The sequence below is a fragment of the Rattus norvegicus genome, chromosome 15 (assembly GCF_036323735.1).
Source record: "Rattus norvegicus strain BN/NHsdMcwi chromosome 15, GRCr8, whole genome shotgun sequence".
NCBI classification, from domain to species: Eukaryota; Metazoa; Chordata; class Mammalia; order Rodentia; family Muridae; genus Rattus; species Rattus norvegicus.
Genome location: NC_086033.1, coordinates 2,839,390 through 2,867,132, shown reverse-complemented (window position 1 = coordinate 2,867,132; position 27,743 = coordinate 2,839,390). Strand labels below are relative to the sequence as shown.

Genomic DNA, 27,743 nt, shown 5'->3' with positions numbered 1-27,743 from the left:
TGGATTCAGTACTTGACATAAATTTAGATAAAACACTCATACATATAAAATAAAGTAAGTCTTAAAAACAAAACAACCAACCTTCCTTTTCTGTGAGGTAGTAAGTCTTATGCGAACAGCAGTATGGCACGGTTCCCAGCATATGGTAGATGCTTGATAAGTATTTGCTAAATAAATGAGTAAATTTAATCAAGAAAGTTTTTTCTCTGAATTTTATATTTTATTAGAACATGTATCCCCTTTTTGCCTTTTTTTCTCTTTTATTGGATATTTTCTTTATTTACATTTCAAATGTTATCCCCTTTCTCAGTTTCCCCTCTGGCAACTCCCTAGCCCATTCTTCCTCTCCCTAAGAAAGTTTTTTTAAATTGGTGTTGGTAGTTCATGTTTATAATTTCCAAACTGGGAAATCTAAGGCAAGAAGATTGCCTTGTGTTGGAGATCAGTCTGGGCTATAGTATTTTTTTTTTTTTTTTTTTGGGCTATAGTATTAACACCAATCGGAAAAAAGCCAAACAAACCAAGAAACAAAACATAACTGATTTTTATAAGTTCTTTACACATATAATCTAGATATGGATATTCTGTTGTCTACACAATCGTTGAGTTAGAGGCCAGCCTTCTCAGACAATGTGCATCTATGTCTGGCAGTGTCCCATGTTTTCACAGAGTTGATGACACAGGCTCTAAGCTTCCCTCCTCAGCCACAGGACACCCGTGCAGCCAAGCATCTCGTCACTCAGGTCAGCAGCTTCTTCACCGAACTTCACCCTTTTACGCTCCATTCTAAGGAAGACCAACAACGGGGTGAGACTGTGAGCCATCCTGCTAACTCAACAACTCTCTTGTAGAAAGACATACTTGGCTTCCAAATAACAAGCTTGGATACAGAATTCCACAGGGAGTGCAGGGATGGCTCCGCTGATAAGAGCATTCACCTAGTATACAGAAGGTCCTAGCTTCAGTGTGCAATAGCACACCAAAAATAAGAATACAGAATTACAAATGCCTTCAGGGATCTTTTTCTTTAGTGCAAGCTGGCTTGGACTCACCCAGCCTGCCTAGAACTGTGCTTAGTTTTGTTTGATATAAACCCAGCCTTGTGGGTGCTGGAATTATAGGAGAGCCCCTACAACCAGCAAGCTTGGTTGGTTAAATAAAGATCTGTTAATCTAAAAGCTATCTTTAAATACACATTAAACCTCATAAGCCTGACGATTTCCTATACAGAGTATTATGTAAGTATGTAAGTTTGCACAGGATGCTTTGAAAAGATGCTAATGGGGACTGGGGACTTAGTATACTATGGTAGAGACCTTGCTTTGCGAGTCTGAAACCTGGATCCTTCCTGCAGCCGTAAATGGATAAACTTGGGGTGGAGACGCACACCTTTCCTCATCACTTAGGAGGTGAGAGTAGAAGGCTCAGAAATTAGACTGAAGGCAGCAAGTTTTAGGCCAGCCTGGGTTATGTAAGGACCAGTCTTATTTACACAACAATTAGTTTTTTGGGGGAATGTATGTAAATGTAAGCATATCACATGCACACAGGTACCCACAAAGAGGAGAGAGTTGGATTATCTGGGACTGGCGTTAAAGGTGGCTGTGCCTAGTGTGGATGCTAGGAACTGAACTTGGGTTCTCTGCAAGAACAAATTCTTTTAACTACTGAGCCAACTTTCCAGCTCCAGTCCTCCCTTATTAAAAACAAGAGAAAACAAGGAAAAACCTTACCTCCAGATTTACTTAGCTTCAGGAGAGACTTAGGGCAAAGGTTGGGCTAACACTCCTCAGATGATTCTAAATGTGGCATGTGTAAGAATCATGTAGGAATTGCTTCAGGGCACCTCCATAGAGTAAGGGATGAGCAGGCTGGTGTTCTGTACAGGAGAAAGAGTAATTAGGAAAAACTGATAACACAAGATTGGGCCAATGCTTTTATTGATTTGGTCCTTAATAAATGCTAAGCTTTATACAGACCAGGGCTACAGTGGGGACCAGAACCCTGTGGGCCCTGCACAGGCCAGGAAAAACTGACAGAGGAAGCAGCAGCTTAGCCTAGAAGTGATGAGTCCTTCAGATAAAGGTCTCTGTCAGATAAAGTAGGGAGTGAGGGCACTGCACAGAGAGCAAGGGAGCTGGCCACCAGTCAGAGAGGAGTGTTGGGCATAGTCCTCCATTGGCTCACTGGTTTCAGACTTGATCCAGAATGCAGGATCAAGGAATGCAAGGATTAAAGGATTTGAAAGCTTTTTAAGGTTTGGAGGTAAAACTTACATCTCAGTTCCTGGAGGCTGAAGCAGGCAGATTTTGGAATTGGAGGTCAACCAGAGAGAGATGCAGTGAAGTCCATGCTAGCCCGTTTCAACAAACAAAAGGAAGCAACCAATCAGTCACAAAGCAGGAAGGCATGTATGAGGTGTGGGGTGATATCATCTGAGGTTAATTTGGGTTGTTCCTTTACAGAGCTTGACTTTATTAAATCATTTAGTGATTGACTGATAACCTCTTGTGTCTATGACTATTGAGATCAGATGTTGGAACTCTGTGGGTACCCATTCCTAACTAGTCCCGGCAGTTTGAAGGGTTGCATAGGCTAATGCTATTTTAAAAAATTATTTATTCCATGCCCATTGGTTGTATGCTCATGTGAGGGTGTTGGACAGCCCCCCCCCCCCATTTGTTGCTATTGATAGCTGTAAACTGCTATATGTGTGTTAGGAATTAAACTTGGTCATCTAAAGGGTACTCTCTTAACAATTACACCATTTCTGTAGTCTTAGGCAAATGCTTTCTAAGGGCCTAACTCAAGGTATGTAGAGTTCATCAAAGGCTTGGTTCTGGATAAGTCAGTTCAAGGTCTTTCTGCCTGCTTCTTCCTTACCAACTTTCTCCCAAATCAAAGTGGACATGTCTGAGTACTTCTTATCTAGCTGTCTGACTTGTTTCAGAGCAAGTAAATAAGCCCCAAAGATCAAAACCCCTGTGGTTCCCTTAGGATCCTCTCCCACCTACTCTGCACTTTTGTGTTAAAGCTCAAGACACATGGGTCACACATGGAATCATTCTAGTCCTAATTCTGGCTAAGAAAGTCATGGAATTATTTCTGTTGAGGGGGAAGAATTCAGCCTAGGCTAGCAGTTCTCAAATTCAAAAACTGAGAATTTCAATATAAGTCTTGAGCTAACACTGTCGATCTGGGAGACCATTCCAGAACTACTGAATCAGAGCGTGGGTTGGGCCAAGGATGGTATCTGGGAAGCGTCTGGTCATTCTGACTCCAGTGATCTGTGCACTGCACTAAACAGCACAAACAACTGCCAACGGCTGGCAGAGGATAGCTGTTTTACAGTGGTGGGGATAGGTGAGATAAGATGCTAGTTTATAACGGTGCAGAATGTATACTACGCTTGGTTTTCAATTCTAGCTATTCCTGGGTTAACTTAATTGAGCTGTTTCACTCAGCAGAAACTTGAGATGCCACAGATAAGAAAGAGGTTTAAGAGTAAGCAGTAAGTATCTCTGACTGCTTCTCTGTTATCCTCAGCCCTACTTATCTGAAGAGGCAGATTTATCAAAGGACAAGTAACCCTCCAGGGGAATAGCAGTGGGAAAACTGTGTTCCCTTTTCTTGCCACACCCGTTGGATGATTTTGTTAGGAAAAGAAACTATGTTTCTGTTTTCTGAGTTTGCTAGCTCTTGGAGCTATAGTAGCACAGATTTAGGCAAACATTGACCTATTTTTTGCTGTTTCTCTTGTTCTCAGAGTGGGGTGGGGGGGCTTGAACCTTGAGCATTAAACAAGTTCTTTAAAGAGTCTGTTTACTGTGATGCTCTGGAAATCCTTGTGTGCTGTGAGCTCAAAGGCCTGGGCTTCATCCCCAGCACTGTGACAGCTCTAAGTGTTAGGGTTTCCTTTTGGGTGGCAGTGGGAATGAGTGAACGGAGACTTGGGTTCTCACTGTTCTTACTTGTATCTTTATCATACTTGGTGCGAATATAGAGATCTAGAGTTTTAAACTTTGTTTTTAAGACATGGTTTATTTTATTGCTCCAGATAAGATGCAGTTAGAGGGTTGGGTGTGGTGGTTTACTATCTGTAATTCTATCAATTGGGAGTCCTCAAGTAGGAGGACTGCTTGAGGCCAACTGGTCTACAGAGCAAGACTTTGTCTTGTCTCAAGAAGAAAATAAATGTCAACCCAAGGGACCAAGATGTAACTTAAAAAAAAAAAAGTGCATCTGGGCAGACTATCAGAAATGCTACAAAGCAAAACAGCAGGGCTAATGAGTCAGCCAATATCCTTAAATTTACTTTGTAACTTCTTGGAGAATAAAATTCCTAGCACTTGTATTATGGGAAGGGGGGAGAGCACACCTTATAAATGCCCTGTCTTTGAAACAATCTAAGTGAACTAATTAGTTAAGGACTAATGGCTTGTAAAAACTCTCCTTGAGCAAGTTATTGAAGATCCTAAATGAAACAGACCGGAAGAAACTTAGAAAACCCAACCCCGGGCTTCCTTCATCAGTAATATAACTCAAAAGTTGCCAAGCCAATCAGTGGCTGAGTTTACCTTGTGTTTTGTTTCCCTGGGCTGAGCCTGAGAGTGCCCAGATTTAATCTAAAGAGGTTTGTTTTAAAAACTAACAACCAAGTAATAAAACACCTATAAAAGAGGTTTATAATGGAACTGGTGACAGTTCTGAGTATAATGTTACACCTCTTCTGCTCCCCCTCCTTTTTTTTTTTTAATCTTTTATTCACCTCTGCCCTTTGTCTTGGCTTCTTCTTCACCTTGCTGCCAAACACAGAAGCAGGGGAGCTTGCATACCATAGTAGCCTTTGTGTATTTTTGTCTGCATGCGCAGGGATGCTGCTGCTGTGTCTGAGATAGGAACCGAGGTTGTTGGTTCTAACAAAGTACCTACATAGTTGAACAGTAGTTTTTAATGGGGAGTCGAACACCGCTGCAATAGTGTCAGTGGCATAAAAATGTGAGTCATTCAGGGCAGGGAGACTGAAATTCCTACTCCTTGACATCCTACATCTCCTCATCAGGGGCCCCAAGAACATCCTGATTCAAGGACAGAACTTGAGGCAACAGGTGGTTTTACCACCCCGGCCACCACACGGGGAAACTTGGCTTTCCCCGGGACATAGTTTTGTTTCCCTTCTTGACAGTGGTCTGGGAAAGGGAAACGTTCGAACTCTGTAGGAGGAGCCTTTTCTCAAGTCCACCTTTCTCATACTCTCAAGTATCTCTTACCAGCATCCCACCTAACTCTGGGGAGAGTAGGGACGTTTTCTCCAGAGTCCGGAGGGCGCTGCAAGGCATGTGGGCAGCTTTCGAGTAGCCTTGCCTAGGCGGCCAGAGGATCCCCCGGCCTCCCTCGTATGGGCCTCAGGAACTCCGGGGGCCCAGGGGAAGCCTGGAAAACCGAACTTCGCCATCAGCTTTCTTTACAGCGCTGGTTGGAGACGAGGAAAGGGCCCCCCAGCGGTCGCCCCCAGCCCAACCCCCTGCCCCTTTGCCATCCAGCTGCACAGTCTAGGAAGCACCCAGATCGCAGCTCCGAGCTCGCCAGCCTCCCGCAGGCCGGGAGAGGGCATCCTGAGGGGCAGCTTCCCTCTCCAAGCCTGCATCTGACATCCCCACTCCCACCCGAGGATGCCTGTCCGCAGTCGCTGAATGTCACTGCTCCCTCTTCCTCCTGATCAGGGTAGACACAGCTCCTGAGGCATCCCCCACCCCAAAACTGCCGTGGTCGCCCGAGGGTACAAGGCCGGGGAGAAGGACGAAGTTTGGGGCCCACGGCGGCGGGAGGGGGGGCGCGTTTAAGAAGACCGCACCTCAGTCCCAGACCTGGCGGACACACTCCCCGCCCCAAAACGGCCTAGGCATCCCCATCCTCTCGGACACCGGCATCTCCGCCCTCCCCCGAGGGCGGTGAGCGGAGCCCCCCGGGGCGGAGGCAGGTACCCCCGGGGCGGAGACTGGGGCGGGCGGGGTCCGGGCTGCGCCCCCGGCCGGGCCAGGCGGGCTAGCGGGCGGCGCGGGGGGAGCGGGGCTGGGCGGCGCTGCCTCGGGCTCTGTGCGCTGCAGCCCGGAGCCGAGGAGGAGGAGGCGGAGGAGGAGAAGGAGGCGGCGGCGGTGGGTCCCGGGCGGGGGGAGCGCGGCGCTGCGGACCCGGGCGGCTGGCAAAGGACGAGGCGGAGGCTGAGGAAGGCAGCGGGGAGACCCGGTCTGCAGCAACAAAGGGCACCAAGCGATTGGCCGGGCTGCAGGCGAGGTTAGCCGGGGACCGGGGTGGCCGGAGGCAGCGGCGAATGGTGCACGTGCTTGCAGACACGGGCGAGTGCGGAGCCGGGGGTGCACGCCCGGCGGGTAGGGGGCTTGCTCCCCCTCCGTATGGGATGGCGAAGAGGCTGCAGCGAGATCGTTCCGCCTGCACCCGGCCTGAGGCTGGCAGGGTAGGGGGTATGTGAGGGGGGTAGGATGCGAGCCAGGGGGCGGGCGAGTAGTCGCCCGGGACGGGACAGGAGAGAGGGTGGAGGAGGGGGCTGGATGGAACGCTCCGGGCGGCGCGCCCGTCCGCGCGTTCCTCGGCGGGAGCAGGCGACTGAGAACCTCGAATTTTAACTTCGCGTGCCCGCCCGCGCGCGCCCGCCTGCGCCCACCCCTAAATCCTGCGGCCGCCGCCAGCGATCAGCTCTCACACAAACTTTAGCTGCGGGCTAGGGGCTTTGGGGTTGAGTGGGGGAGGGGAGAGGAAAAAGGCTCCTGATTGGCGTTGTGTACAACCAATAAGGCCAAGCGCCTCTGCTGCGCCTCGATCCAATCCATTTCTAGAGGTAGAGGGGGCGGGTAGGTGGAAGTAGAGGTGGCGCGGTGTCTGTGAGAGAGGAAAAGGGCTGGACCAATAGGTGCCCGGAAAAGGCGGGCCCCGCGGTCTGTTGATTGGTACTGGCAGTCGACCCTCCCTCGGGGTGGTGCCGGAGGTGGGGGGGAATGATGGGTCGAGAGGTGTGTCTATGTGGAGGCGAGATGACCGGCAGGAACTTGCCCCAATGGGGGGCAGAGTGTTTAGTTAGTGGGTGACGGACAGACCCGTAGGCCAACGGTTGGCCTTAAGTGTACGTGGTCTCGTCCAATGGAACGGCGCCGGGGCGGGGCCGCGGCTCGGGTTTAATGAGACTCCATTGGGCTGTAATCAGTGTCATGTCGGATTCATGTCAACGACAACAACAGGGGGACACAAAATGGCGGCGGCTTAGCTCCTACCCCTGGCGGCGGCGGCAGCGGTGGCGGGCGCTACGGCACCTCCTCCAGGCGGCAGCCGTGGCTTCTTTCTCAGGCAGCTTCAGCGCCCCCGGCAGGCGCGGTGGTGGTGGCGCGCGGCCAGGTCTGTCACCCACCCCGCGCGTTCCCAGGGGGAGGAGACTAGGCGGGCGGGGGACCGACGGGGGGTTGCCGGGGACCCTCGACGCCCCTCCCACAGGCCTCTGCGCGAGGGTCACCGCGGGGCCGCTCGGGGTCAGGCTGCCCCTGAGCGTGACGGTAGGGGGCGGGGGAGAGGAGGGAGGAGGAACAAGCTCCGCCCCTGGCCGAGCCTACGGGGGTAAGGGGCGGGGCTCAGGAGTGGGAGGGCTGGGCAAAGCCAGGCTAGGCGGGGCAGAGGAATCCTAAGGCATGGGCTGGGAGGGGATTTCTGTGCAAGAGTGAACTGGTAGGATGGTTGGAAGGGTCGGACGAGGGTGTGGGCAGGATTGGAGAATTGAAGAGATAGGAAACGGGGGTTGTAGAAACAGGTGTAGAAGGGGGTGTAGGGAGGGGCGAGGTTTTGGTGAAGTGGGAAGGGCTGTGTGAGGGTTGGTGAAGTGTTGCAGACTGACGAGATTGCATTTAACTGGGGTCACACTGAGGATGAATTTGGGTATGGTGGATGAGTTGAGAGAGAGCATTGCTGAGTGGGTATTGGTTCGTCCTGGGGATAGGTTCATGAAGCGGGTACAATTTCTTTGATGGGATAGAAGTATCAGGCTGAATCCTAATGTTGGCGTAGGATAGCGGTTTGCTGGCCCTTTGGTAAATGAAACATTAAGAAAACGGAAGGATGGGTTAGTTAAGTTTGGGAGACTTTCTAAGGTAGCAGAAAAGACTTTAATGGGGAGGGAATGGGAGAGAGGCTGCTTGTAATTTGCAAAAGTATATTAGAACATTTCATCGGGACAGGTGATGCAGAATTAGGGGAAGGCTGCAGCTGTGGAGGTGGGCAGCAATGGGAAATAGGTCTGGGTACTATAATTTGATGGACTGTGTCCTCAGGCTTCATTGTACCAAGAAAGGTGTTTTGGAGACTTTAATTTTCATAGGCTGGGGTTGTTAGGAGTAAAGTTGAGCCAAGTCTTGAAGGTGTGGCAGGAACAGGGAGAACCCAGAGTGGCCCTTGGAAGAAACATGGAGGCTTGCTACTGTGGGCAAGGACGTTTGGTATTTTTTTAAATTTGGTAGCACTTTGGGTTGGGCACAGTTCAGGGAGTGAAGGGAATTGGCAGGGTAAAGACAGAAGAAGGCCATATTAGTGACCTATGCACCATGGAGGAGTTTGAACACTTGTGGTTGGGAGAGAATGTTGATGTGAGAGTAGTTATGAAGGGGCAGTGATAAAGAATCACACTTGTCAGAAATAGCTAAAGAGACTCAGGGAACAAAGTACACTTGGGGTGGAGAGACCAGGAAATTCAAGTAAAGAGAGGATGGGCAGAATTGTATGGCCAAGAGGTAGAAGTAACAAATGGAACTTAGTTGTATTACTTCTTTGTATTCCAATAGAGTGTGTGCATGTGCATACACACACATGTAAATGTATGCATACACATTTTGTGCATGTGATGCATACAAGCGTGCATACATCCAGAGGCCAAGGCAGGACACAGAATGTCTTCCTCTATCCCTTTACTACCTTATTGCTTTAACATAAAGTCTCTTAAGAAGTGGAAGCTGGCCTTTTTGCTAGGCTGGCCGGTCTGCCATCAAGCTCTTAGAGGCTGCCTGTCTTTGCTGGGATTACAGGCAATCTAAACTGTGCGCAGCTTTTCACATGGGTACTGGGGATACGAACTCAGGTCTTCATGCTTTCCGTGCTGTGCACAATGAGCCCTCTACCCAGCCCCAATAAAGTATATTTTAGAAAGTACATCCTTCCTCATACTAGCTCACCCTTAATTTTCTGATGTAACTCTAAAACATTTGATTGCTTGCTTATTAGAAATTAATTATACATGTAGCAGAATAAATGTGAGCTGTTCTGTTTTTAAGAAGTAATGAGTAAGGAACCTGTAATCTTTGGTTATCTTTGGCTTCTGAGGTCAGCCCAGGTAGTAGGTAAGACCCAGTGTTTAAATAAACAAACCAGGAAATAAGGAAGGAAATTGTTAACTTAAAGGAGGGATTTAGGTGTGACAGGGTCAGCTGAACTTTTACCTTTTGGCTGCACCTGGACCTCTGTGTTTTGTCTTAAGGACTAATGAACTACTTGTGGAAACAGGTGGAAGCTCTCTGAGGTAAGACATTATGTGCATGGAAAGTAATCGGTGGGTAGAGCAAATTTGACACAGCATCTTGTTTGTTTAGAGACAGGGCTTCTGTGCAGCCTTACTGACAAATGATTTTAATATGCTTTACGACTTTGTTTTTATCCGTTATTGAGTGTGTGTGTGGTCACGCTCATACGTGGATGCTCATGTGTGTACTTGTACAAACGCTCACCCATCGTACACTGGCGCAGAACTCGTGTGTGCTCTGATTTCACCGTGTGGGTTCCAGGGTAGCAGACTCAGGTATGCCGATAGGTGCTTTTACCCCCGTGAGCCCTGTCACTGCCCCTCTCTTGGCCATTTCATTTCCCTGTTAGAAGTTTTAACCAAGTGTCTGGCTTGTAGTTTCTGAGCTAGTTTTGTGAGTCATAGACCTTTGATTTCCACACGCATAGGAATAGCTGCATTTGTATCTAGGGAAGGCAGTTTGGGGAAGGTAGGATGTGGGTTCTTGTGATGTCGGTGCTTATAGAATAGGAGATTTAGGGCAGAGGAACATGATTTTCATGTTCTCTATTCCGTTGTTGCTGGGTATTTTGTTGTTGGTTTGCTCGAAGCATCTCAGTGTACATCTTGTGCACAAGTGCACACGTTTCTTGAAGGTGGAGTCCAAGAGTTGCATTGCTGGTGCCATGCCCTGCTCTGTGATTGCTGCCTTAGCAGCATCAGCCTTTCTGGCTTTGGGTGAGGAGCCAGCTGTGTGGTTACCCTAGCCAGAGCCTGTATTTGTCCTACTGCTCGCTGCTTAAACTGTTTCCCAAGAAGGCTTGCTCCTGTCGCCTCCTTTTTCTCTCCAACTTTCAGACTCATTAGCAAGTAGTAAGCGGGTTGAAGAGCTTTTCATGTATCAGTCATTTGACTCTCCTCATTTGTAAAGCTTGCCCTCTGTCCCATCTTTTAATTTGAAACTGGGTCTTTTATTACTACTTAGAAGTTCTTTTTTTAAAAAGTGTTGTTCTTTAACTATTTGTTTACATTTATTTAGTGTGTGTGTGTGTGTGCGCGTGCGCACACACACGCTCGTATGTGCAGTGTGTGCATGTCTGCGTGTGGGCTCATGCACCATGACTTGTGTGAAGGTCAGAGGACAGCTTTCGAGAGTCTGTTCTCTCTTCCACAATATAGGTCCCTGGGACGGAAGTCAGCTTCAGCAGGTTGGGTGACAAGTACCTTTATGCTTTGCTACCATGTTGGCCTGGAAGGTCTTTATTTGCTGTGAATACAAGTCCTCTGTCCTATGTGTATGTTACAAATACATTTTCTACCCTCTGGCTTTTCTTTTCGTTCTCTTTATGTTGTCTTTCAATGAGCCAAAATTCTTAATTTTAATGGAGCCAGACTTATTGGTCTTTTCTTTATGGGCAGTGCCTTTTGTGTCAGTTTAAAGACTATTTCCCCACCCTGAGGCCAAAACGTTGGATCGTCTATGGAGTATTATCTCCTGACTTTGTAAGATGTACCTGAGTACCCCGAACTCTCCTGACCCCAGCCTTGCCACTGCAAACCGCTGCTTGCTTTTCTTCACGATTTTCTGTTCTCTGTCTTGAGTTTTCACTCGTCTAGGCTATAGCTAAGGGCCAGGTGCTGCTTTTCCCAGTCTCTTAGGAGAGTGGCCATATAGACAGAAGCTTGGCTAGATGAGATTTTACAGGCCTCCAGCTGACTGCATTACCCTTGCCCTTTTATGAGTAGCAGTTTATTGTGCACCCGCCCTGGCTCTGCCACTGGCCTTGCTGCTTTCATATCTCTTATCTCAGTGATTCCACTTAATAGTTCTGTAAAACATGCCTGTATTCTCACTTTTACACATGAGAACTCAAGACTTAAATGGATTTACTAACTAACATGCCCAGTGTCCCACAGTTTAGTTAGCTAGCAATGTGGAAACTGGACCGCAAACTTTCTAATGTACTTCTTTTAAAAAACAAACAAACAATTGTTTTGAAACAGGATTTCACTGTGTAGCTCTGGCTTTCCTAAAACTCTGTAGACCAGGCTGGCTTTGAACTCACAGAGCTCCACCTGCCTCTGCCTCGTGGGGCCCCACTGCTGGCTGATAGAAATAACCTTCCTCTGAGAGTGTGTTTGCCAGTGTGTGGGTGCACCCGAGACTATCACTGGGGGAGATGTGGTGGTCTCCTGCATCACTGTCTACCATGTATATTGAGGTAGGGTCTCTTAGTTGAACATAGCGCTCACTGATAAAGCTACAGCTCGCTGTTCCCACCTGCCTTTTATGTGGACTCTGGGACTTGGGACAAGTTCTTTACCTCATCTTCTCAGCCTTCAGAATCATCTCTAAAAAATCAGATGACTTCATTTTTAGAGGCAGGCTCCCATGTGTCTTAGCTGGCCTTGAACTGATGTTTGTGCCTTCCACTCCCCTAATGCTGGCTTGTGAAACACCCAGCAGATTATTTCTTAATACATTGTTCTCTGTCATTAAAAACCGAATAAAGTTGACTTGAATTGGAGAGAAACTTAGGATTGAATAGAAAAATGTTAATGCTGGAAACACTAAATGTGGTTGATTATTTTTAAGTGGAAATGCTTAGTTACTGTAATTACTCATCAGCGCTGGCTTCAAAGGCCCATCTGACTTGAGCTGACTTCTCATCTTGCCTCAAATCCTCCCTTTTACAAGGGATCAGATTTCCTGCGATGCTCCTAACAGTGAGATTAGATTTTAGAGACTGAAACTATGGAGCACTTAAATGAGGGAAGGACTGTGCAAACCTAATTCATGGCTTCAGCCAGGAGGCTTGGGACCTGTCCCTACTAATTTATGATGATGATGTTGAAACTAATCTTTGCTAGGGATTACGGAAGCCGTAATAGTTTATTGATGGTTCAGTTATTGTTTGTTGAAGCAGATTTACACAATTATAGTTTAATGACATAACAAGGGTATTGTCAACTAGGAGAGCATGACAGGAAAACTTAAACTTACAATTCATATAATATGTATTAGTTGAAATGATCATTTTCATGGTGATTTAGCCTCTTAGAAACCCTTAGAAAACATTATTAGCTTATGAATTGAAAACTCTATGTTAATGAATAGTGGGAAAGAACTTAGTATTCCTCTAAAAAGATTGGGAATTAGAAATTCAGTCCAGCTAGCATGCATTGACTGCATTAGACTGGTAAATTTCATCTAAACTAGATTGATGTTTGGAGGGATGAAATACTGCTTGCTCTGGTTCCTTTGTCACTCCTCCATTGTAGTGACTAGCCATTGCCAAAACGACTCAAACGTTTTAAACGACTGTGTTGTGAGTGTGCTCACACTCCAGCATTGTATATGTGCACTTTGCTTTCGTCATGTGTTCCTGCCTCACCTGTTTGATGTGTCATGTTTAGATGTCACTGCCACACTTAGTCACAGCTAACTTTTTCTCTTCTCTGTCTTTTACTCTCATCCCCCCACCCCATGTTTTTTTTTGTCTTTGCTGTGTAGCTCAACTGGACTCAACCTGAGATCCCCTTGTCTCTGCCTCCCAGTTCCTTATGTAGTCTAAGCTTGCCTTGAAGTTGCTGAGATTATAGGTGTCAGCCATTACACCATGAGTTCAAGACCATCCTGTATAGTAGGCTATAAAGTGAGTTCCTCTACACCCTAGGCTAGTGTCAGACACTGTCTCATAAAACCTAAACCAAGTCAAGAAACCCCCAACAGGCATGCATCCCTCCACCCAGTTGCAGCCCCGGAAAGTGGAGCACATAGAAATGAGCAAACATGAGTTCTCGTCCTGTGTTAGTTTGAATGACAGTGGCTCCCATAGACTCATATGTTTGAATGTGTGGTCCCCAGTTTGTAGGACCAGTTGGGAAGTTAGAAGGCATGGTTTTGGAGGAGGTGTGTCACTGGGATCAGGTTTAAGGTTTCAGAAACCCATCTCATTACCAGACCATTCTCTTTGCCTCCTGCTGACTGATGAGGATGTGCCAGTGCCATACTCCTTAACACGGTGAACCGTGAGCCCCTCATGAAATACTTTCTTTTCTTTTCTTTTGGAGCTGGGGACCGAACCCAGGGCCTTGCGGTTGCTAGACAAGCGCTCTACCACTGAGCTAAATCCCCAACCCCTGAAATACTTTATTTTCTTTTCCTTCCTATTTCCTTTCTTTTTTTTTTTTTTTTTTTTTGTTTTGTTTTGTTTTGTTTTTGGGTTGGGGGAGGTTGTGGGGATGAGTTTTGAGACAGGGTTTCTCTGTGTAGCACTGGTTGTCCTGTTACTCTATAGACCAGGCTAGCCTCATACTCCTGCCTCTGCCTCTCCTCCTGAGTATTGGGATTAAAAGCATGCTCTTTCACCACCCGTCTTTTCTTTTCTTTCTTTCTTTCTTTCTTTCTTTCTTTCTTTCTTTCTTTCTTCCTTCCTTCCTTCCTTCCTTCCTTCCTCCCTCCCTCCCTCCCTCCCTCCCTTCCTTCCTTTCTTCCTTCCTTCCTTTCTTCTTTCTCCCTCCCTCCCTCTCATTCATTCATTCATTCATTCATTCATTTATTCAGAGATAAGTTCTCACTGTGTGTTTCTGACTGTCCTGGAACTCTCTATTTGTTCAGGCTGGCCTCAGCTATCTGTCTGCTTCTGTCTCCCACGTGCTGTGATTAAAGGTATGGACCATAATACCCAACATAGATGCCTTCTTTTATAAGTTGTCTAGGTCATGGTGTTTTAGTCACAACAGTTAAAAAGTAATTAAGACAGTTCTAAGAACTGTACAATTGGTCAGTGCCAAAGGAGCATAATATAAGGAGGACATGAATTTCACAATGGTTAGGAAGCCAGGAGTGTTAGTATTTGTCAGAGGGTGGGTGTTAGCAGCTATCTAGGGTCTGTATTGTTTGCTATTTACTTATTTTTCTTTCAAGACAGACTCTTGCTATGTAGCCCATGCTGGCTTGGAACTTTCAATCTTTCAGGCTCCCTGGGCTCTGGGCTTGATTATAGGTATGTCAAATCAACCCTGTCTTTCCAGGTTCAACTAAAGCACCTGGCGCAGAGGGTGTCCCACTTGGGTTCTAGCAAGGCTCAGTTGCTGTAGACTGGTCTCTAATCAGAGGGACATGTCGCCTGAAGAAGCGTTTGTGGAGAGGCCTGGTGGACAGGGTTGCTGGAGTGGAGGCACTGAAGTTATCAAGGCTTGGGACACCATGCCTGCTTTGTTTGTTCTGAGGCAAGATCTCCTGTAGCCAAGAATGACCTTGGACTTTTGGTTGTTCTGTCTCGAGTGCTAGGGTTGCAGGTTTGTGTTAGCAAGTCGTAGTACTGGGAATTGAACTCAGGGCTTTGTGCATGCCAGGCAAATGCTCTACCAATGGTGCTACATCCTCTAGTTCCTAGTTCTTTTTAGTTTTTTTGAGTGTGGTGTTTTGTTTTGTTGTATTTAGTGTCAGGGTCTCACTATGTAGCTCTGGCTGTTCTGGAACTCACTCTGTAGACCATGCTGGCCTCAAACTCAGAGATCCTCCAGCCTCTGCCTCCCAAGTGCTGGGATCAAAGGTGTGTGTCACTATGCCTGACTTTGTTTTAGTTTCTAAAAGTATAGTTCAATAATTTATGGATTTAAAATCCATGTAATGCATGTTGTTTTTGAGGTAAGGTTTCTCTGTACCTGGGGCTACCCTGAAACTCACTGTGCAGTCTAGGCTGGTCTTGAACTCTTGATGCTGGAATTTTGGGTAGGAACCACTACCCTGATGAATTATTTCAAAATGACTCAGTGGCATTTAGTACGTTCACATTGTTGTCTGCCCTTACTTTTTTTTTTTTATATTGAAGACATTTTCTTCATTCAAAATAAAGTCTCATAAAACTGTTTTTCTCCACACCTGGGTCCTAGCAGTGCAGGCTTTGTTTATGAATTATATATGGGTGTTTTCTATAAATGCAGTTAGAGGATATCTGACCTTTCGCGTCTAGTTTCTTCTACAGCATAATGTGTTTCAGTATCTATCCAAACTGTAATAGTATATATAAGCCCTTAATAATCTGTGTGTGTGTCTGTATGTGTGTCTGTGTGTGTGTCTGTGTGTGTGTGTCAGTGTGTGTCTCTGTGTGCGTGTGTGTGTGTCTCTGTGTGTGTCTGTATGTGTCTGTGTGTGTGTGACTATATGTGTGTGTGTCTCTGTGTGCGTGTGTGTGTCTGTGTGTGTCTCTGTGTGCGTGTGTGTGTCTGTGTGTGTCTCTGTGTGCGTGTGTGTGTCTGTGTGTGTCTCTGTGCATGTGTGTGTCTGTGTGTGTGTGTGTCTGTGTGTGTGTGTCTATGTGTGTGTCTGTGTGTGTATGTCTGTGTGTCTGTGTGTGTGTCTCTGTGTGTCTCTATGTGTGTCTGTGTCACTGCTGATCTACTTTACCACATCTTATCTGTTCTGAGTGGATATTTGGGCTGTTGCACCTTTGGGTATTATGAACAGTGCTGTTATGGACATGTTTGTCTGTTGGAGAATCTATTCTCAGTTTTTTCGGGGGTATAGCATGAGGTAGACCTGTGGGAGGGTTGTGGTAATTCTACATTTAGCTTGTGAGGCCTCGCCAAGCAGTACTTGGTTACGTTAGTTGATCCTTGCATGTTCTGGCTCTGGCTCTGCTCTGCCTTTCCCATGGCATGTGCTGTAAGACTGGGTGAGGGCAGGGGCTTCTGTCACCGAGGAGCTACTCATTTTCTTTGACTGCTATTCGTGACCTGAACTCCCAGCTTGCACATACTGGACACAAGCATGGTTTTCAGGGAAATAGGTGCATTTAGGGCTTGTGAGATCTGAGCATCACCATGTAAATGATATTTGATGCAGACAGTAGATGGTTGTAAAACAAGGATGCTATTTTAAGCCATTGTGCCATTTGGGTGTGGTGGGTGGTAATGGAAGAAAGAAGTCGTGTTTCTTCCAGTGTGTATTGTATTGTGGAAGCCAGCATTTGTTGATGCTCACTCTGTTTATACAGTGATCTTAAAAAAAGTTCTGGAGCTTATAAAAGTAAGGGAGCCAAAAATAGCGAGTTGAACCCAGGATGATAAGAGAATACACTCTATTATTAACCTTTTGTTTTTCTACCAGTGTTTTTTTGGCACATCTGTAATCTCATGGCCTGAGTGTTGTGACACTAATTTTGAGATGACACAGGCTTTACTGCAAGCTTAAGGAGGCCTCTCGTAAGCGCAAGGCCCTGGGTTCGGTCCCCAGCTCCGAAAAAAAGAACCAAAAAAAAAAAAAAAAAAAAAAAAAAGGAGGCCTCTCGTGATACTTCTGAGTGGGGTTATTTAGACTCTCCTTAGGCTGCCCTGAATATTTCTGAATACTATTGATATTTGTATAATGCCAGTGAGGCTTAGCTGGTAAGAGAGCTGCATATGGGGTTCGGTAAAATACAACTCTGTAATTTGCCCCCCCTTTTTTTATTCAAAGATAAATGCTCCATAATCATAAGGAATAGAATGGTTTAATCTGATACAGCACGAATATTCTGAATTATTTTGGGATGACTTATTCCCTTTGGTAACCTTTAACTGTTCAGTTTTTAATGGGAAACAAAAGTCAAGAGAATGATGATTTTAGAGTTTTAGTCGTGACTGGACGCCCTGTCCACATATCCAGCAAGTGAACTCTGCAAAAGAGAGGTGGTGTGGGTGGGTCATTTTGAATTGGGGGAAAATAATTTTTATGTGGCTTTTGAATGAATTATGCATTTTTCCCTGTAGATCTGTCTGTCTAGATACCCTTGGGCCAAAATGAAACTGGTTTTCAGTGTATTCTCTTAGATTGTACCAATTTAAGGTGGGATTGTGGGATGTCAGACAAATCAGCCCCAGATTAAAATAAAACAAACTGCAGTGGATAATAAGCAGAGTAGATACCGTGCGTGTATTTAGCCGAGAAGCGGCTACAGCTAAGAGACTTCTGATTTCCCTCCTTCCCTAGCTGAGTATATTTTTCTAAACATGCGATTCAGCTTGTAGCGGAGAGCTACTGAATTACATCGGCTTCTGCCTAATTAACTCTGTTGGATGGTGTTGGATGGGAGCTCAATTTGAGATTAGATTGAGAGGGGTTTGTGCTGGTCACTGCAGGAGGGGAGAAGGAGGATCTAAGGTTACCTGGTCGTCATTTTGTGTAAGATTAAGATACAGATATTTATGACTTCTTTTTTCTTTTTGGTCTTTGAAGTGAAAATGATCAGTGTGCCCTAAATTGAGGCTTGTGTAGATATTGTGCAGAACTAGTGTGCCTTTTTCTTACTTATGTAAAGCTGGGAACCCAGGAACTACAATAACTTAGTGATTGCTGGCTGGGAAAGTTTGTGCTGGAGACTAAGTCAGTTGTTGAATTGTTTGGACCCTGATGCTCTCATTTCTAAAATGTTACAGTTGTCTGGTGGCGTGTTTTTTCACGAGGATTCTTTTTAAGAGGCTGTGCTCACTTGGACAGCACATCCATTTGAGCCAGAGAGACTGGGAGATGAGCGGGCCTCTGAGCCAACATTATGCATTCACAGACTTACAGTTTTCTTCCTTACTTAAGTCATTGGTGTGTGTGTGTGCCACAGAGCACAGTCTGGGGTCCAAGGACAACTTTGAAGGCAGTTTTCTCCTTCCACTTCATTGTGGCCTTCCAAGATGAAACTCGCATCACCAGGCTTGGTGACAAGAGCCCTTACCTGCTGAGCCCGCTCACCAGCCCACCGCGCCATCATCTTTGTTTTGTTTTGGCTTTTTGAGACAGGGTTTCTCTGTGTAGCCCTGGCTGTCCTGGAACTCACTTTGTAGACCAGGCTGGCCTGGAACTCACAGAGATCCCCTTGCTTCTCCTCCTCAGTGCTGGGATCAAAGGTGTACACCACCATTGCCCAGCCTGCAGAGATTTTTTTTAAAAGGATTATTAATGTATATGAATACACTGTAGCTGTCCTCAGACACACCAGAAGAGGGCATCAGATCCCATTACAGATGGCTGTGAGCACCCTGTGGTTGCTGGGAATTGAACTTAGGACCACTGGAAGAGCAGTCAGTGCTCTTAACCACTGAGCCATCTCTCCAGCCTTGTGTAGAAATATTTTTAATGCAAATCATCTGTGGGAAAAAGTTAGAGGAGTTGTGTTTTAAAGGAAAGTGAAATGTACTCTTTAGCCATTTTCCTAAGATGGCTGCTGATTTAAGGGGTGTCCTTATGCCCAAATAAACATAAAAGGGGGGGGCTGCCTGAAGATGTGGGCAAGCTTCATTTTTTGTCATGGATTGTTAAATATTTGGAGTTCCAATTTTGGTATTCCCTCACTCCATTGTAAGCTGTCGAGTGTCAGCCTTGCTGGGCTGTGTGGTAATGGGTGTGGAGGTCATTTTGGTGGTGGACACTGACTGGTAAGAGCTTGTCAGGAATGTGCATTCTAGGTGTGTATTACTTGAGAAATATATTTTGCTTTACTGATGCTCTTTCGCTTATGTATCTAAATGCCTAAAAGTGACTTCGAGTTACTGGACACTTTTCCTGTGGCATCTTCTCACCTGCTTCCCTCAGGTGTGTCGCGTACAGCTGGATCAAGTTAACCGTGATTCCTCCTGAATAAATGATGAACGATGAGGGAATTCCTTAGATACAGGGATATGTCTTCTAATGAAGTTCTGCTGTGGACGATTTCACTTTGGAAAGATACGTTTCCTGTTGTGTACATTCTGACAAGGGGATGCACAGTGCTCCGATCTAATGTCTGTCAGTGATTTATGTGCTGCTACAAGACAGAGAACTTAGAGATTTGCAGGTGACAGTCAAGATTCAGTCTTTGACAGGTTAGAAGATAGTTCAAATCAACTTTGAGTACCACCATTTAAAAAGCTAAGGGTGAAAGTACAACAATGCCAAGCAACCAGAGCTTCCAGGGACTAAGCCACTACCTAAAGACTATACATGGACTGACCCTGGACTCTGACCCCATAGGTAGCAATGAATATCCTAGTAAGAGCACCAGTGGAAGGGGAAGCCCTGGGTCCTGCTAAGACTGAACCCCCAGTGAACTAGTCTATGGGGGGAGGGCGGCAATGGGGGGAGGGTTGGGAGGGGAACACCCATAAGGAAGGGGAGGAGGGAGGGGGATGTTTGCCCGGAAACCGGGAAAGGGAATAACACTCGAAATGTATATAAGAAATACTCAAGTTAATAAAAAAAAAAAAAAATTAAAAAAAAAAAAAAAAAAAAGCTAAGGGTGGTAGTGCATGCCTGTGAGCTCAGCATTTGGGACTGAGGCAGAAAGTTTGCTGTGAGTTCAAGGTTTGCATGGGCTACATAATGAGTATCAGGGTAGCCAGGAGTAACGAGATCTTGCGTTAAAAAACAAACAGCAAAAAGAAATAAGTACCAAGAGTAACAGCAAAAATCGGCACTTTAGTTTGGGAAGGAAGGGCTGGAAAGGCTTAGTTGGACAACACTCTGGGCACTTGGGCTCTGTGCTCTGCATGGCCAGCACTGCATGGCTATGGAGGGCTTCCTGTGACTGGGGTACACTTTGAACTGAGTAACCCCTGTCCTGGAGACTCTTTAGGTGCACATTAGCAGGAGTGCACATCTGACAGACAGCTGTGCTTAGAGATGTAGGATGTATAAAGGTGGAAGGAGCTAGGATAGCAGTGTTTATTAAGGGAGGTCTAGAGGTGGGGGTGGCTGATGGTGAGTTTTAAAAGATACTTATTTTCAAGTATTGAGGGCCTGCTATGTTGAAGAGACAGTGAAATGCCTTGGGATTGGGGAACTCCGACCTGTGTGTCAGAATCCTAGGGAAGAGGAGGCTGGCCTCTGTGAGCAAGACATGTACTATGGCTCTGGCTTCCTGTCAGTGCATTGAGCTGCCTCCAAAGATTCGGTGGGCCATTAGGGAGACTGGACAGAGGTCTTGTACTGGGCAGTCGGAAAGTGGACTGGATGACCCCTAGGTCTCTTCAGCTCCCCAGTGCTGAGTGTCAGGGAACCGTGGGGAGCTAGCTGACTGCTGATCTGCAGAGGAGCCCCTTTCCCGCCGTCAGGTCAGGAGTTGAGAGGTCACTCATGCAGGGACTGCAGCCTCTCCCTCTGAGCACAAATGTTGTGTTCTTCAGTGTCTGTCTAAAGAATCTGAGAGTTACATCGAAATCAGCAACCATAAGACTTGGGTTTGTGAGACCCCCTTCAAGGTCTGTGACATTGAAGTTAGTACACATCTTTAACAATAGATGGGTCTATGTTCTGACTGCTAAGTGCCATTCGTAACTATGGTTTCAGTTACCAGCAGTTAACCTCAAACCTTGATAAATGAACAATGTTGTTTTCCTTGTAACTTTTAAATTACTTTTATTACAGCGTATTTGTTAGGACTTTTAATTGTATTGTTTGTTTCCATTGTCCCTGATTTGTAAATTAAAGTCTATCATTCCTGTGCATACAGGAAAAAGCTAGGCAGTGCAGCATACATAGGCACAGTACCTCGGCTCGAGGCCTCCACCAGGGCACTTGGAACTTGTCCCATTGGTAAGTGGGGTACATGAGCTCCTGTAGCAAAGCCACCCAGGCTTGGGTCTGTAATTTTGTTCTTCTCCACTAAGCAGTCCTAGGGCTGGGGCCAGAGCCTCCTCAGTGTCCCTTGAGAGGCAGAGCTAGCTGAAGCAGGCGGCCGTGCACAGGTGAGAACTGGACTGGGCTCCTCGGATTCCGAAGTGACGGCTCTTAGAGCTGCAGTAGGCTGCTTGTTGTCCGTCAGTGAGCCATTCACAGTTACAGTTATGCTGGCGATTACGTGATGGTTTTATGCTGGCGATTACGTGATGGCTTTGGTGGTTGTTTATTTGGATAAAAAGACATTTTCATGTAGCTGAGGCTGGCCTCAAACTCTCAGCCTTACTGTAACCCCCAAATGCCAAGATCCCAGGCCTATGCTGCCTTGTCACATCTAGCGAAAGATGCTGTGTGTGAGCACTGTCATCTAGATGAAGCAGGCCGAGACATGGACGTTACTGCAGAGCAGTAGGTCTGGCCCGGTTGGTTCCTGGCCCAGGATTGTACTCAGTCCCAGATTGGAGAGCAGAAGTCTGAGTGCAGCCTGTATGGCCCTGGCCAGCTGGAGTCAGGAGACTCGTAGGGCTTGTCTTTCAGTTATGTGTGGGATGAGCAGAGCAGGGGTTAAGATGAGTAGAGTACTGCTTATTAAAAGGTGAAGCGTTGTTACTGTATCGTTTCAGCTTGCTAACCTGTGCCATAGACGCTGTCACTCACAGATGCTGTGCAGAGCCAAGCCCCAGAGTCTCCCGATTCCATGCAGACGGCTAGGTTGGAAATTCCCCTCTGACCTGACTCCGCCCAGCCTTACTGTGTCTTCCCTTAAGCTTTGTTTCTTTGGAGACAGTTTCACCACGTAGGTAGCCCTTGGCTGGCTTGAGACTCTCGTAGACCAGGCAGTTAGTCCTCTTCAAACAAAGATCTGCCTGTCTCAGCCTTCTGGGTGCTGAGTTAAAGGCGTGTACCATTGTTAACCTTTTTGATATTTATTTTATATCAGTGATACACATGGACCTTAGACTGCTTTCACACGATTATTAATTTTGATAACAGGCATCTAATTTTCCACATTTTATATTAATTTAGTTTGCACTCTAAGGGGTTTGGGGCAGCATATAGCACAGCGTGTGCATAGAGGTCGGGGACAACTTTGGGGAGAAAGGTCTTTCACCGTGTGAGCCCAGGGATTGAACTCAGGTAATCAGTGCTGGGGGGGTGTGCCTTTACCCACTGAGCCATCTCAAGGGTGATGACAGATGTGCTTTCTATTCTTGTTTTTTTTTTTTTTTTTCCGGAGCTGGGGACCGAACACAGGGCCTTGCGCTTGCTAGGCAAGCGCTGTACCACTGAGCTAAATCCCCAACCCAGATGTGCTTTCTTAAATGTTACTTAGGTTATTATGTATAAATAAGGTTCTGAAAAAGCTCCTGTAGAGTGTGAGCCAGGGTCTGGTTGGACAGTGTCGTCCTGTGGCTGTGTTGTGTAGTATGTATTGTAGTACCTGCCTGCCAGTGCACTCGCTTTGCACCTGATAAAGAATAATGCTGAGAAATCTTTATTTTTGGAAGTTCCATTATTAAGAGATTTTCCTCTCCTTTTTTTATCCTTTAAGGTCTTGATTTCCTAAAGATGTCTTTCACTTGAAGAGAGCAGTCTTTCCCATTGGTGAGCTAAGAGCCATCAGCATTGCCTGGCAGTCAGTCAGTCCTCTTTCGACTCTGAAGGATGGTTATCTCTACGCTGTTGCCTGACATGGGCTGGGATCCTCTGCCCGTGTGTTGAATTGTGACTTTCGAATGTGCAGGTTGTGTTAAGTACAAGGTGAACCTCTATGGGTAACGTCTGTGTTGGAGAAGCCATTTGTCAACCATGGTAAAACTTGCAAACCCACTTTACACAGAGTGGATTCTTGAAGCAGTGCAGAAAATCAAGAAGCAGAAGCAGCGGCCCTCCGAAGAGAGGATCTGCCATGCGGTCAGCACATCCCATGGGTTGGACAAGAAAACCGTCTCGGAGCAGCTGGAACTCAGTGTTCAGGATGGCTCTGTTCTCAAAGTCACCAACAAAGGCCTTGCTTCATATAAGGACCCGGACCATCCTGGGCGCTTTTCATCAGTTAAACCAGGCACTTTCCCCAAGCCAACCAAGGGGCCCAAAGGACCACCATGTAATGATCTACGCAATGTGGATTGGAATAAACTTTTAAAGAGAGCAATCGAAGGCCTTGAGGAGCCAAGTGGCTCCTCCTTGAAGAGCATCGAGAAGTATCTGAGAAGCCAGAGTGATCTTACAGGCACCACCGACCACCCAGCCTTTCAGCAGAGGTTGCGACTAGGGGCCAAGCGTGCTGTGAACAATGGGAGGTTACTGAAGGATGGACCACAGTACAGGGTCAATACTGGGAGCTCAGATGGCAGAGGGGCACCCCAGTACCCCAGTGCTTTTCCATCCTCACTCCCGCCTGTCAGCCTTCTACCCCATGAGAAAGACCAGGTGAGTGAGTCCTGTGGTATTGGTGCACTGGAGAGACTACTGTTTTAACCTCCACTTCCACGGAGGCCGTTCTCAGCCTGTGGGGCAAAACCCTTTCGGCAAACATCTATCTCCCAAGATAATTACATTACAATTCATCGCAGTAGCAAAATTACAGTTACTAAGTGGCAACAAAAATAATTTTATAGTTGGGGCTGTATTAAAGGGTCACAGCATTAGGAAGGCTGAGAACCACCAATGTGGACGGAAGATCTAAGTGGAGTTTGAAAAGAACAGTTGTTTTTGCCTCGAAGCTGGCTTTTATATTTTATATTCGGATGTTTCATAGCATGATTGTTTAAACATCACTTTATGGCATATGGAGGGGTTCTTCAGTGCTAAGAATCAACATAATATGCACATGACTTGTTTTATGTTTTAACTGCCACGTAAACTTGAATCCACCTTCTTCAAGCCCAAGAAAGGAGAGCGTGGAGTTTTCCTTTAATTGCAGAGAATTACTTGCCATACTTATTTTAGTACTGATGGTCTTTGCCTACTGTGTCACCTTCTGCTTCCATTTAAGGCCATTTATTGCCAGTGGTCAGTGGGTGCCCGTGAACGTTTACTTGGCCTTGTTTGGTGTATTTGTCTTTATTTGTGTGTGCGCACACATGCCTGCAGGCCACAGTGCACATTGTTCTTCCCCCACTAGGAGATCACACTCAGGTGGGTAGGCCGGCAGCAAGCAACTTCACCACCGAGCCGCGCCGCTGGCCCAAGGCTTTGTGTAATTTTTATAGCATTGGAAGTACATGGCCAAGCTTATGTCTTCAGATGAGTGTGAGTCTCTTGGTTTTACTTTAAACTTCCTGAACTAATTTCCCAAAGTCATGTTGAAGCAGAACAGCAGTTTGCAAATCAAGTTCTCCAGGTTTTGCATTCCTGTGCCGTCTTTTGGTTAATTGCATTCGTTGATAGCAGTTAATTTTACGTTTTAAAAATCGGAAGCCATTGTGCCTGCAAACTGCCTGTTGAGAAGTATTGAAAGGCGGCGTTAGGCTCTGTGGGGAGGTGTCTGCCTGCTCCCACTTCGAGGCCTGGATTTTGCCTCAGTTCCTATGAGACCCAAGTGTTAGGAAGGCTGGTTTGCTTCTTCTCTGTACACAGAGTCTCGTGATGGGTGGACTGTTTCCTTCTGCCTAGTTGGTAGGGAACCCCCCTCTGAAGCCAAGGAAGACCAGGTCTTCACACAGGTATCTGAAGCCTACAGTGGATTTCTTATCCGTGTTCAGACCTTCTTGGCCTTCCACAACATTTATTTATTCATTGATTGTGGATGTATCAAAAATGAAGTAAACTGTAAAACTTTTTAACTCTTTTAAAAATTACAGAAAATGACTTATTCGAATTCCTGAACACAGCCATTTTGACACCTATTTCTCCCTAAAACATTTTTTTAAATTAAAGTTTAAGTTTTTATTTATGTATTTAGAGATGGCTTCACTCTGAAGCTCTGGCTGTTCTGGAGCTCTACACATAAACCAGACTGGCCTCAAACAGAGACTTGCCTGCTTCTGCTTCTGAGTGCTCAGGGGAAATCCTTCATAATGTTGGTCATCTTTGTTCTTTATCCTTAGCCATGGCAAAGTTGCATAGTTATCCAGCCCAGGGTCTCCACTCAGGCACTGTGTCAGTTTCCTGTCTTCATGAGTAATTGTGTCCTCTGGAGGGAGGCGTTTCCCAGTGTGGAGTGGGTAGGACAGGTTCTCCAGAGCTCCTCACCTTCTCCGCAACCTTGCTCGTTATTTCTTGCTAGCCTTATCGTTTTTCCTCAGGCAGCATCTGCACAGAACTATTTTTAGTCTAAAGGAAAATTCATGTCTGAAGTCTCTAAGATAGAGAATGAAGGTATTTACTGCCTAGCGTGCTACTGCAGTTGCTATTCCAGGCTGTAGATCTTTCAGCTGTCCAGTTAGCGTCATTATTTATCAAGGAAAGCCGAGAAAACGTGCTCTAGAATATATGGTTGATAAAATTTGGGAATTAATTGTATCAAGTGGTCATAATAAATTTTGGTGGTATTTTATCAGTGAGCAATCTAGCCTCAACCTAGTATTAATACACACACGCACATACACACACACACAAACAAAACAAACATGTTATTTTTTAGATAACATTTCATTATGTATGTAGCCCAGACTGTCTGGGAACTTGCTAGCCAGCAGAGAGGCTTTTTAAAAATTCTTGATTTTTTTTTGGAGACAGGGACTCACTCCACAGCAGTGGTGGCTGGCCGAGATAGGACACTTTATGTACATAAGGCTGGCCTCAAACTTGCAGAAATCTGAGTGCAGGGATTAAAGGTGAGCACCACCATACCTGGTTGTCTTTTTAAATCGGGTGTCTTCCTCTATTGCTCTGCTCTGCACTGCACGTTTTGAGACAGGATCTCTCTCTCCCTGGACCTGGAGCCTCACTAGTATGGCTGTCTGGGCTGGCCAGAGCTCCAGGGATCCTCCTTTCTTCATCTTCTCAGAGCTAGGATTACAGCTGTGCACCCAGCATAGCCACCCTTGCTTTACATGAGTGCTGGGGATCCCACCTCACATCCTCATGTTTGTGCCACTGCACCATCTCTCCATCCCTGATTGCACCCAGCATAGCCAGCCCTGCTTTACATGAGTGCTGGGGATCCCACTTCACATCCTCGTGTTTGTCCCACTGCACCATCTCTCTATCCCTGATTTCATATATATATATATATATATATATATATATATATATATATATATATATATATATATATATATATATATATATATGGCCGAGGTTTCACTTAGTTCCCAGGCTGGCTTTGAATTTCGGCCTCCTACCTTCTCTCCACAGTAGTTGGAATTTCAGGTATGTCTCATGCTTGGCAGGATTTTGGATATGAATGAGACCAGTCCAGGATGGTGCAGGCTTTTATAGTTTGGTGAAATAGTTTTCTAAAGAGGCTGTTATTGTGATTACTTTTGAGAAGTAGAATGTCATTGTAAAAGAGAAAATAAAAATAGCAGCTAGCATATCGTAGGCGTAAGTGCTGGCCTCTTCCAAGTAGCTGGCACTTGGCTTCTGACTCATGGTTGGGAAGGGAGGTAGATCAGTGGCCTACTTTTTGCAGGTGGAAACTGAGGAGCAAAGCTCCAGCTTTTGTTCAAGGTCAGTGGAACTGGTGAACAGTCGAGCTGATGGTCCACCCAGGTCGTCTTGAGTCCAGGGCTCATTTGTTCTGGACAGTATCCTAGTCAGCCCTGGCGCTACTCATGAACAGTGGGAATCCCTCTTGTGGTTGTTCAGTCAGTCAGAAACTGTTTCCCCAGCACGTAGACTCCCAGCATTTGAAATGTGTCAGTAAGGATGAGCGTAGTACTTTGTTTTTCCAAGCCAGTGCAATTTTTAATATCAAACTTGAGATGCAGTGGGGAGGTGTGTGCCTCATTAGATCTAACATCATCATTGTTAGATCTAATCTAACGTCCTGGTCTTCCCATGCCTGGCTGCAGGGAGGAGCACCATGGGAGTTAACATAGGAGGCCTGCTCACTGGAGTGTAACTGTAGGACTTCTGAGAGTCTGGGATTCAAACGGGATCACTATCTCCCTTCTCAACACCAACACTTGGTGTTTATTTAAGAGAGAGTTCTCTGCTGAGATGACAGGGAAAAGAGTTAAACCACTGAAGATAAACCTTATCTTTGACTCGGTGTGGGACCTCCTAAGGGATAGTGTCAATGCTTCTCATTAAAAGTGGTAACGCTCAATTAGGTCAGATTGTGAGGACTTAGGAAAGTCAAATATTCTGAGACTTCAGTTATCACACTGTAGCATTGAGTGAGGTTCCATTTGCACATATGGTCTTTAGCATTTTTATAAAATCAGTCCAATTTTAAGCAGATTTCTTAGTATTTTACTTTATTGAGAGTATCACCCTAAAATGTCAAATCTTGGTATGTTTCCAGTGTACTGCAAAGTAGGGCAACTCCAAATATGTTATGTAGCCCAGGCTGGGTTAATTCTTCTGCCTCAGCCTCCCAAGTGCTAAGACTGTGTGGTACTGTCAGACCTGTCCCCTCCCCACTTTTGGAGATCTGTGTTTGGGGTGCTC

At 46.0% G+C, this 27,743-nt stretch overlaps 1 protein-coding gene and 1 long non-coding RNA gene across 15 annotated transcripts in view; one reads left to right on the top strand and one right to left on the bottom strand.

Annotated features, from left to right (window-relative positions):
* Window positions 1-528: 528 nt before the first annotated feature.
* On the bottom strand, window positions 529-7,426 carry LOC102553460 (uncharacterized). Of its 4 annotated transcripts, none has more exons than XR_005493810.2 (5): window positions 7,287-7,421; window positions 4,769-4,928; window positions 2,277-2,353; window positions 1,734-1,879; window positions 529-786 (listed from the first exon to the last, which is right to left on the bottom strand). It is a non-coding gene; the product is annotated as an uncharacterized LOC102553460 (long non-coding RNA). The 4 variants fall into 4 exon arrangements; XR_005493811.2 differs by having other exon boundaries at window positions 4,769-4,889; window positions 7,287-7,418; XR_596037.4 differs by lacking the exon at window positions 4,769-4,928 and having other exon boundaries at window positions 7,287-7,426.
* The window catches only part of Kat6b (lysine acetyltransferase 6B), a 172,909-nt gene continuing 150,855 nt past the window's right edge, over window positions 5,690-27,743 (top strand). For 5 of the 11 annotated variants that reach the window (XM_063274843.1, XM_063274842.1, XM_063274841.1 and 2 more), the window contains exons 1-2: window positions 7,272-7,407; window positions 22,732-23,612. In XM_063274843.1, coding sequence (XP_063130913.1) covers window positions 22,989-23,612 — 624 coding nt within the window. In that variant the 5' untranslated portion in view covers window positions 7,272-7,407; window positions 22,732-22,988. Of the gene's footprint in view, window positions 5,981-6,118; window positions 6,295-7,271; window positions 7,408-7,816; window positions 9,569-22,731; window positions 23,613-27,743 lie in introns of those variants that run through there. The other 6 variants (XM_039093713.2, XM_039093711.2, XM_039093710.2 and 3 more) reach the window with 5 other exon arrangements.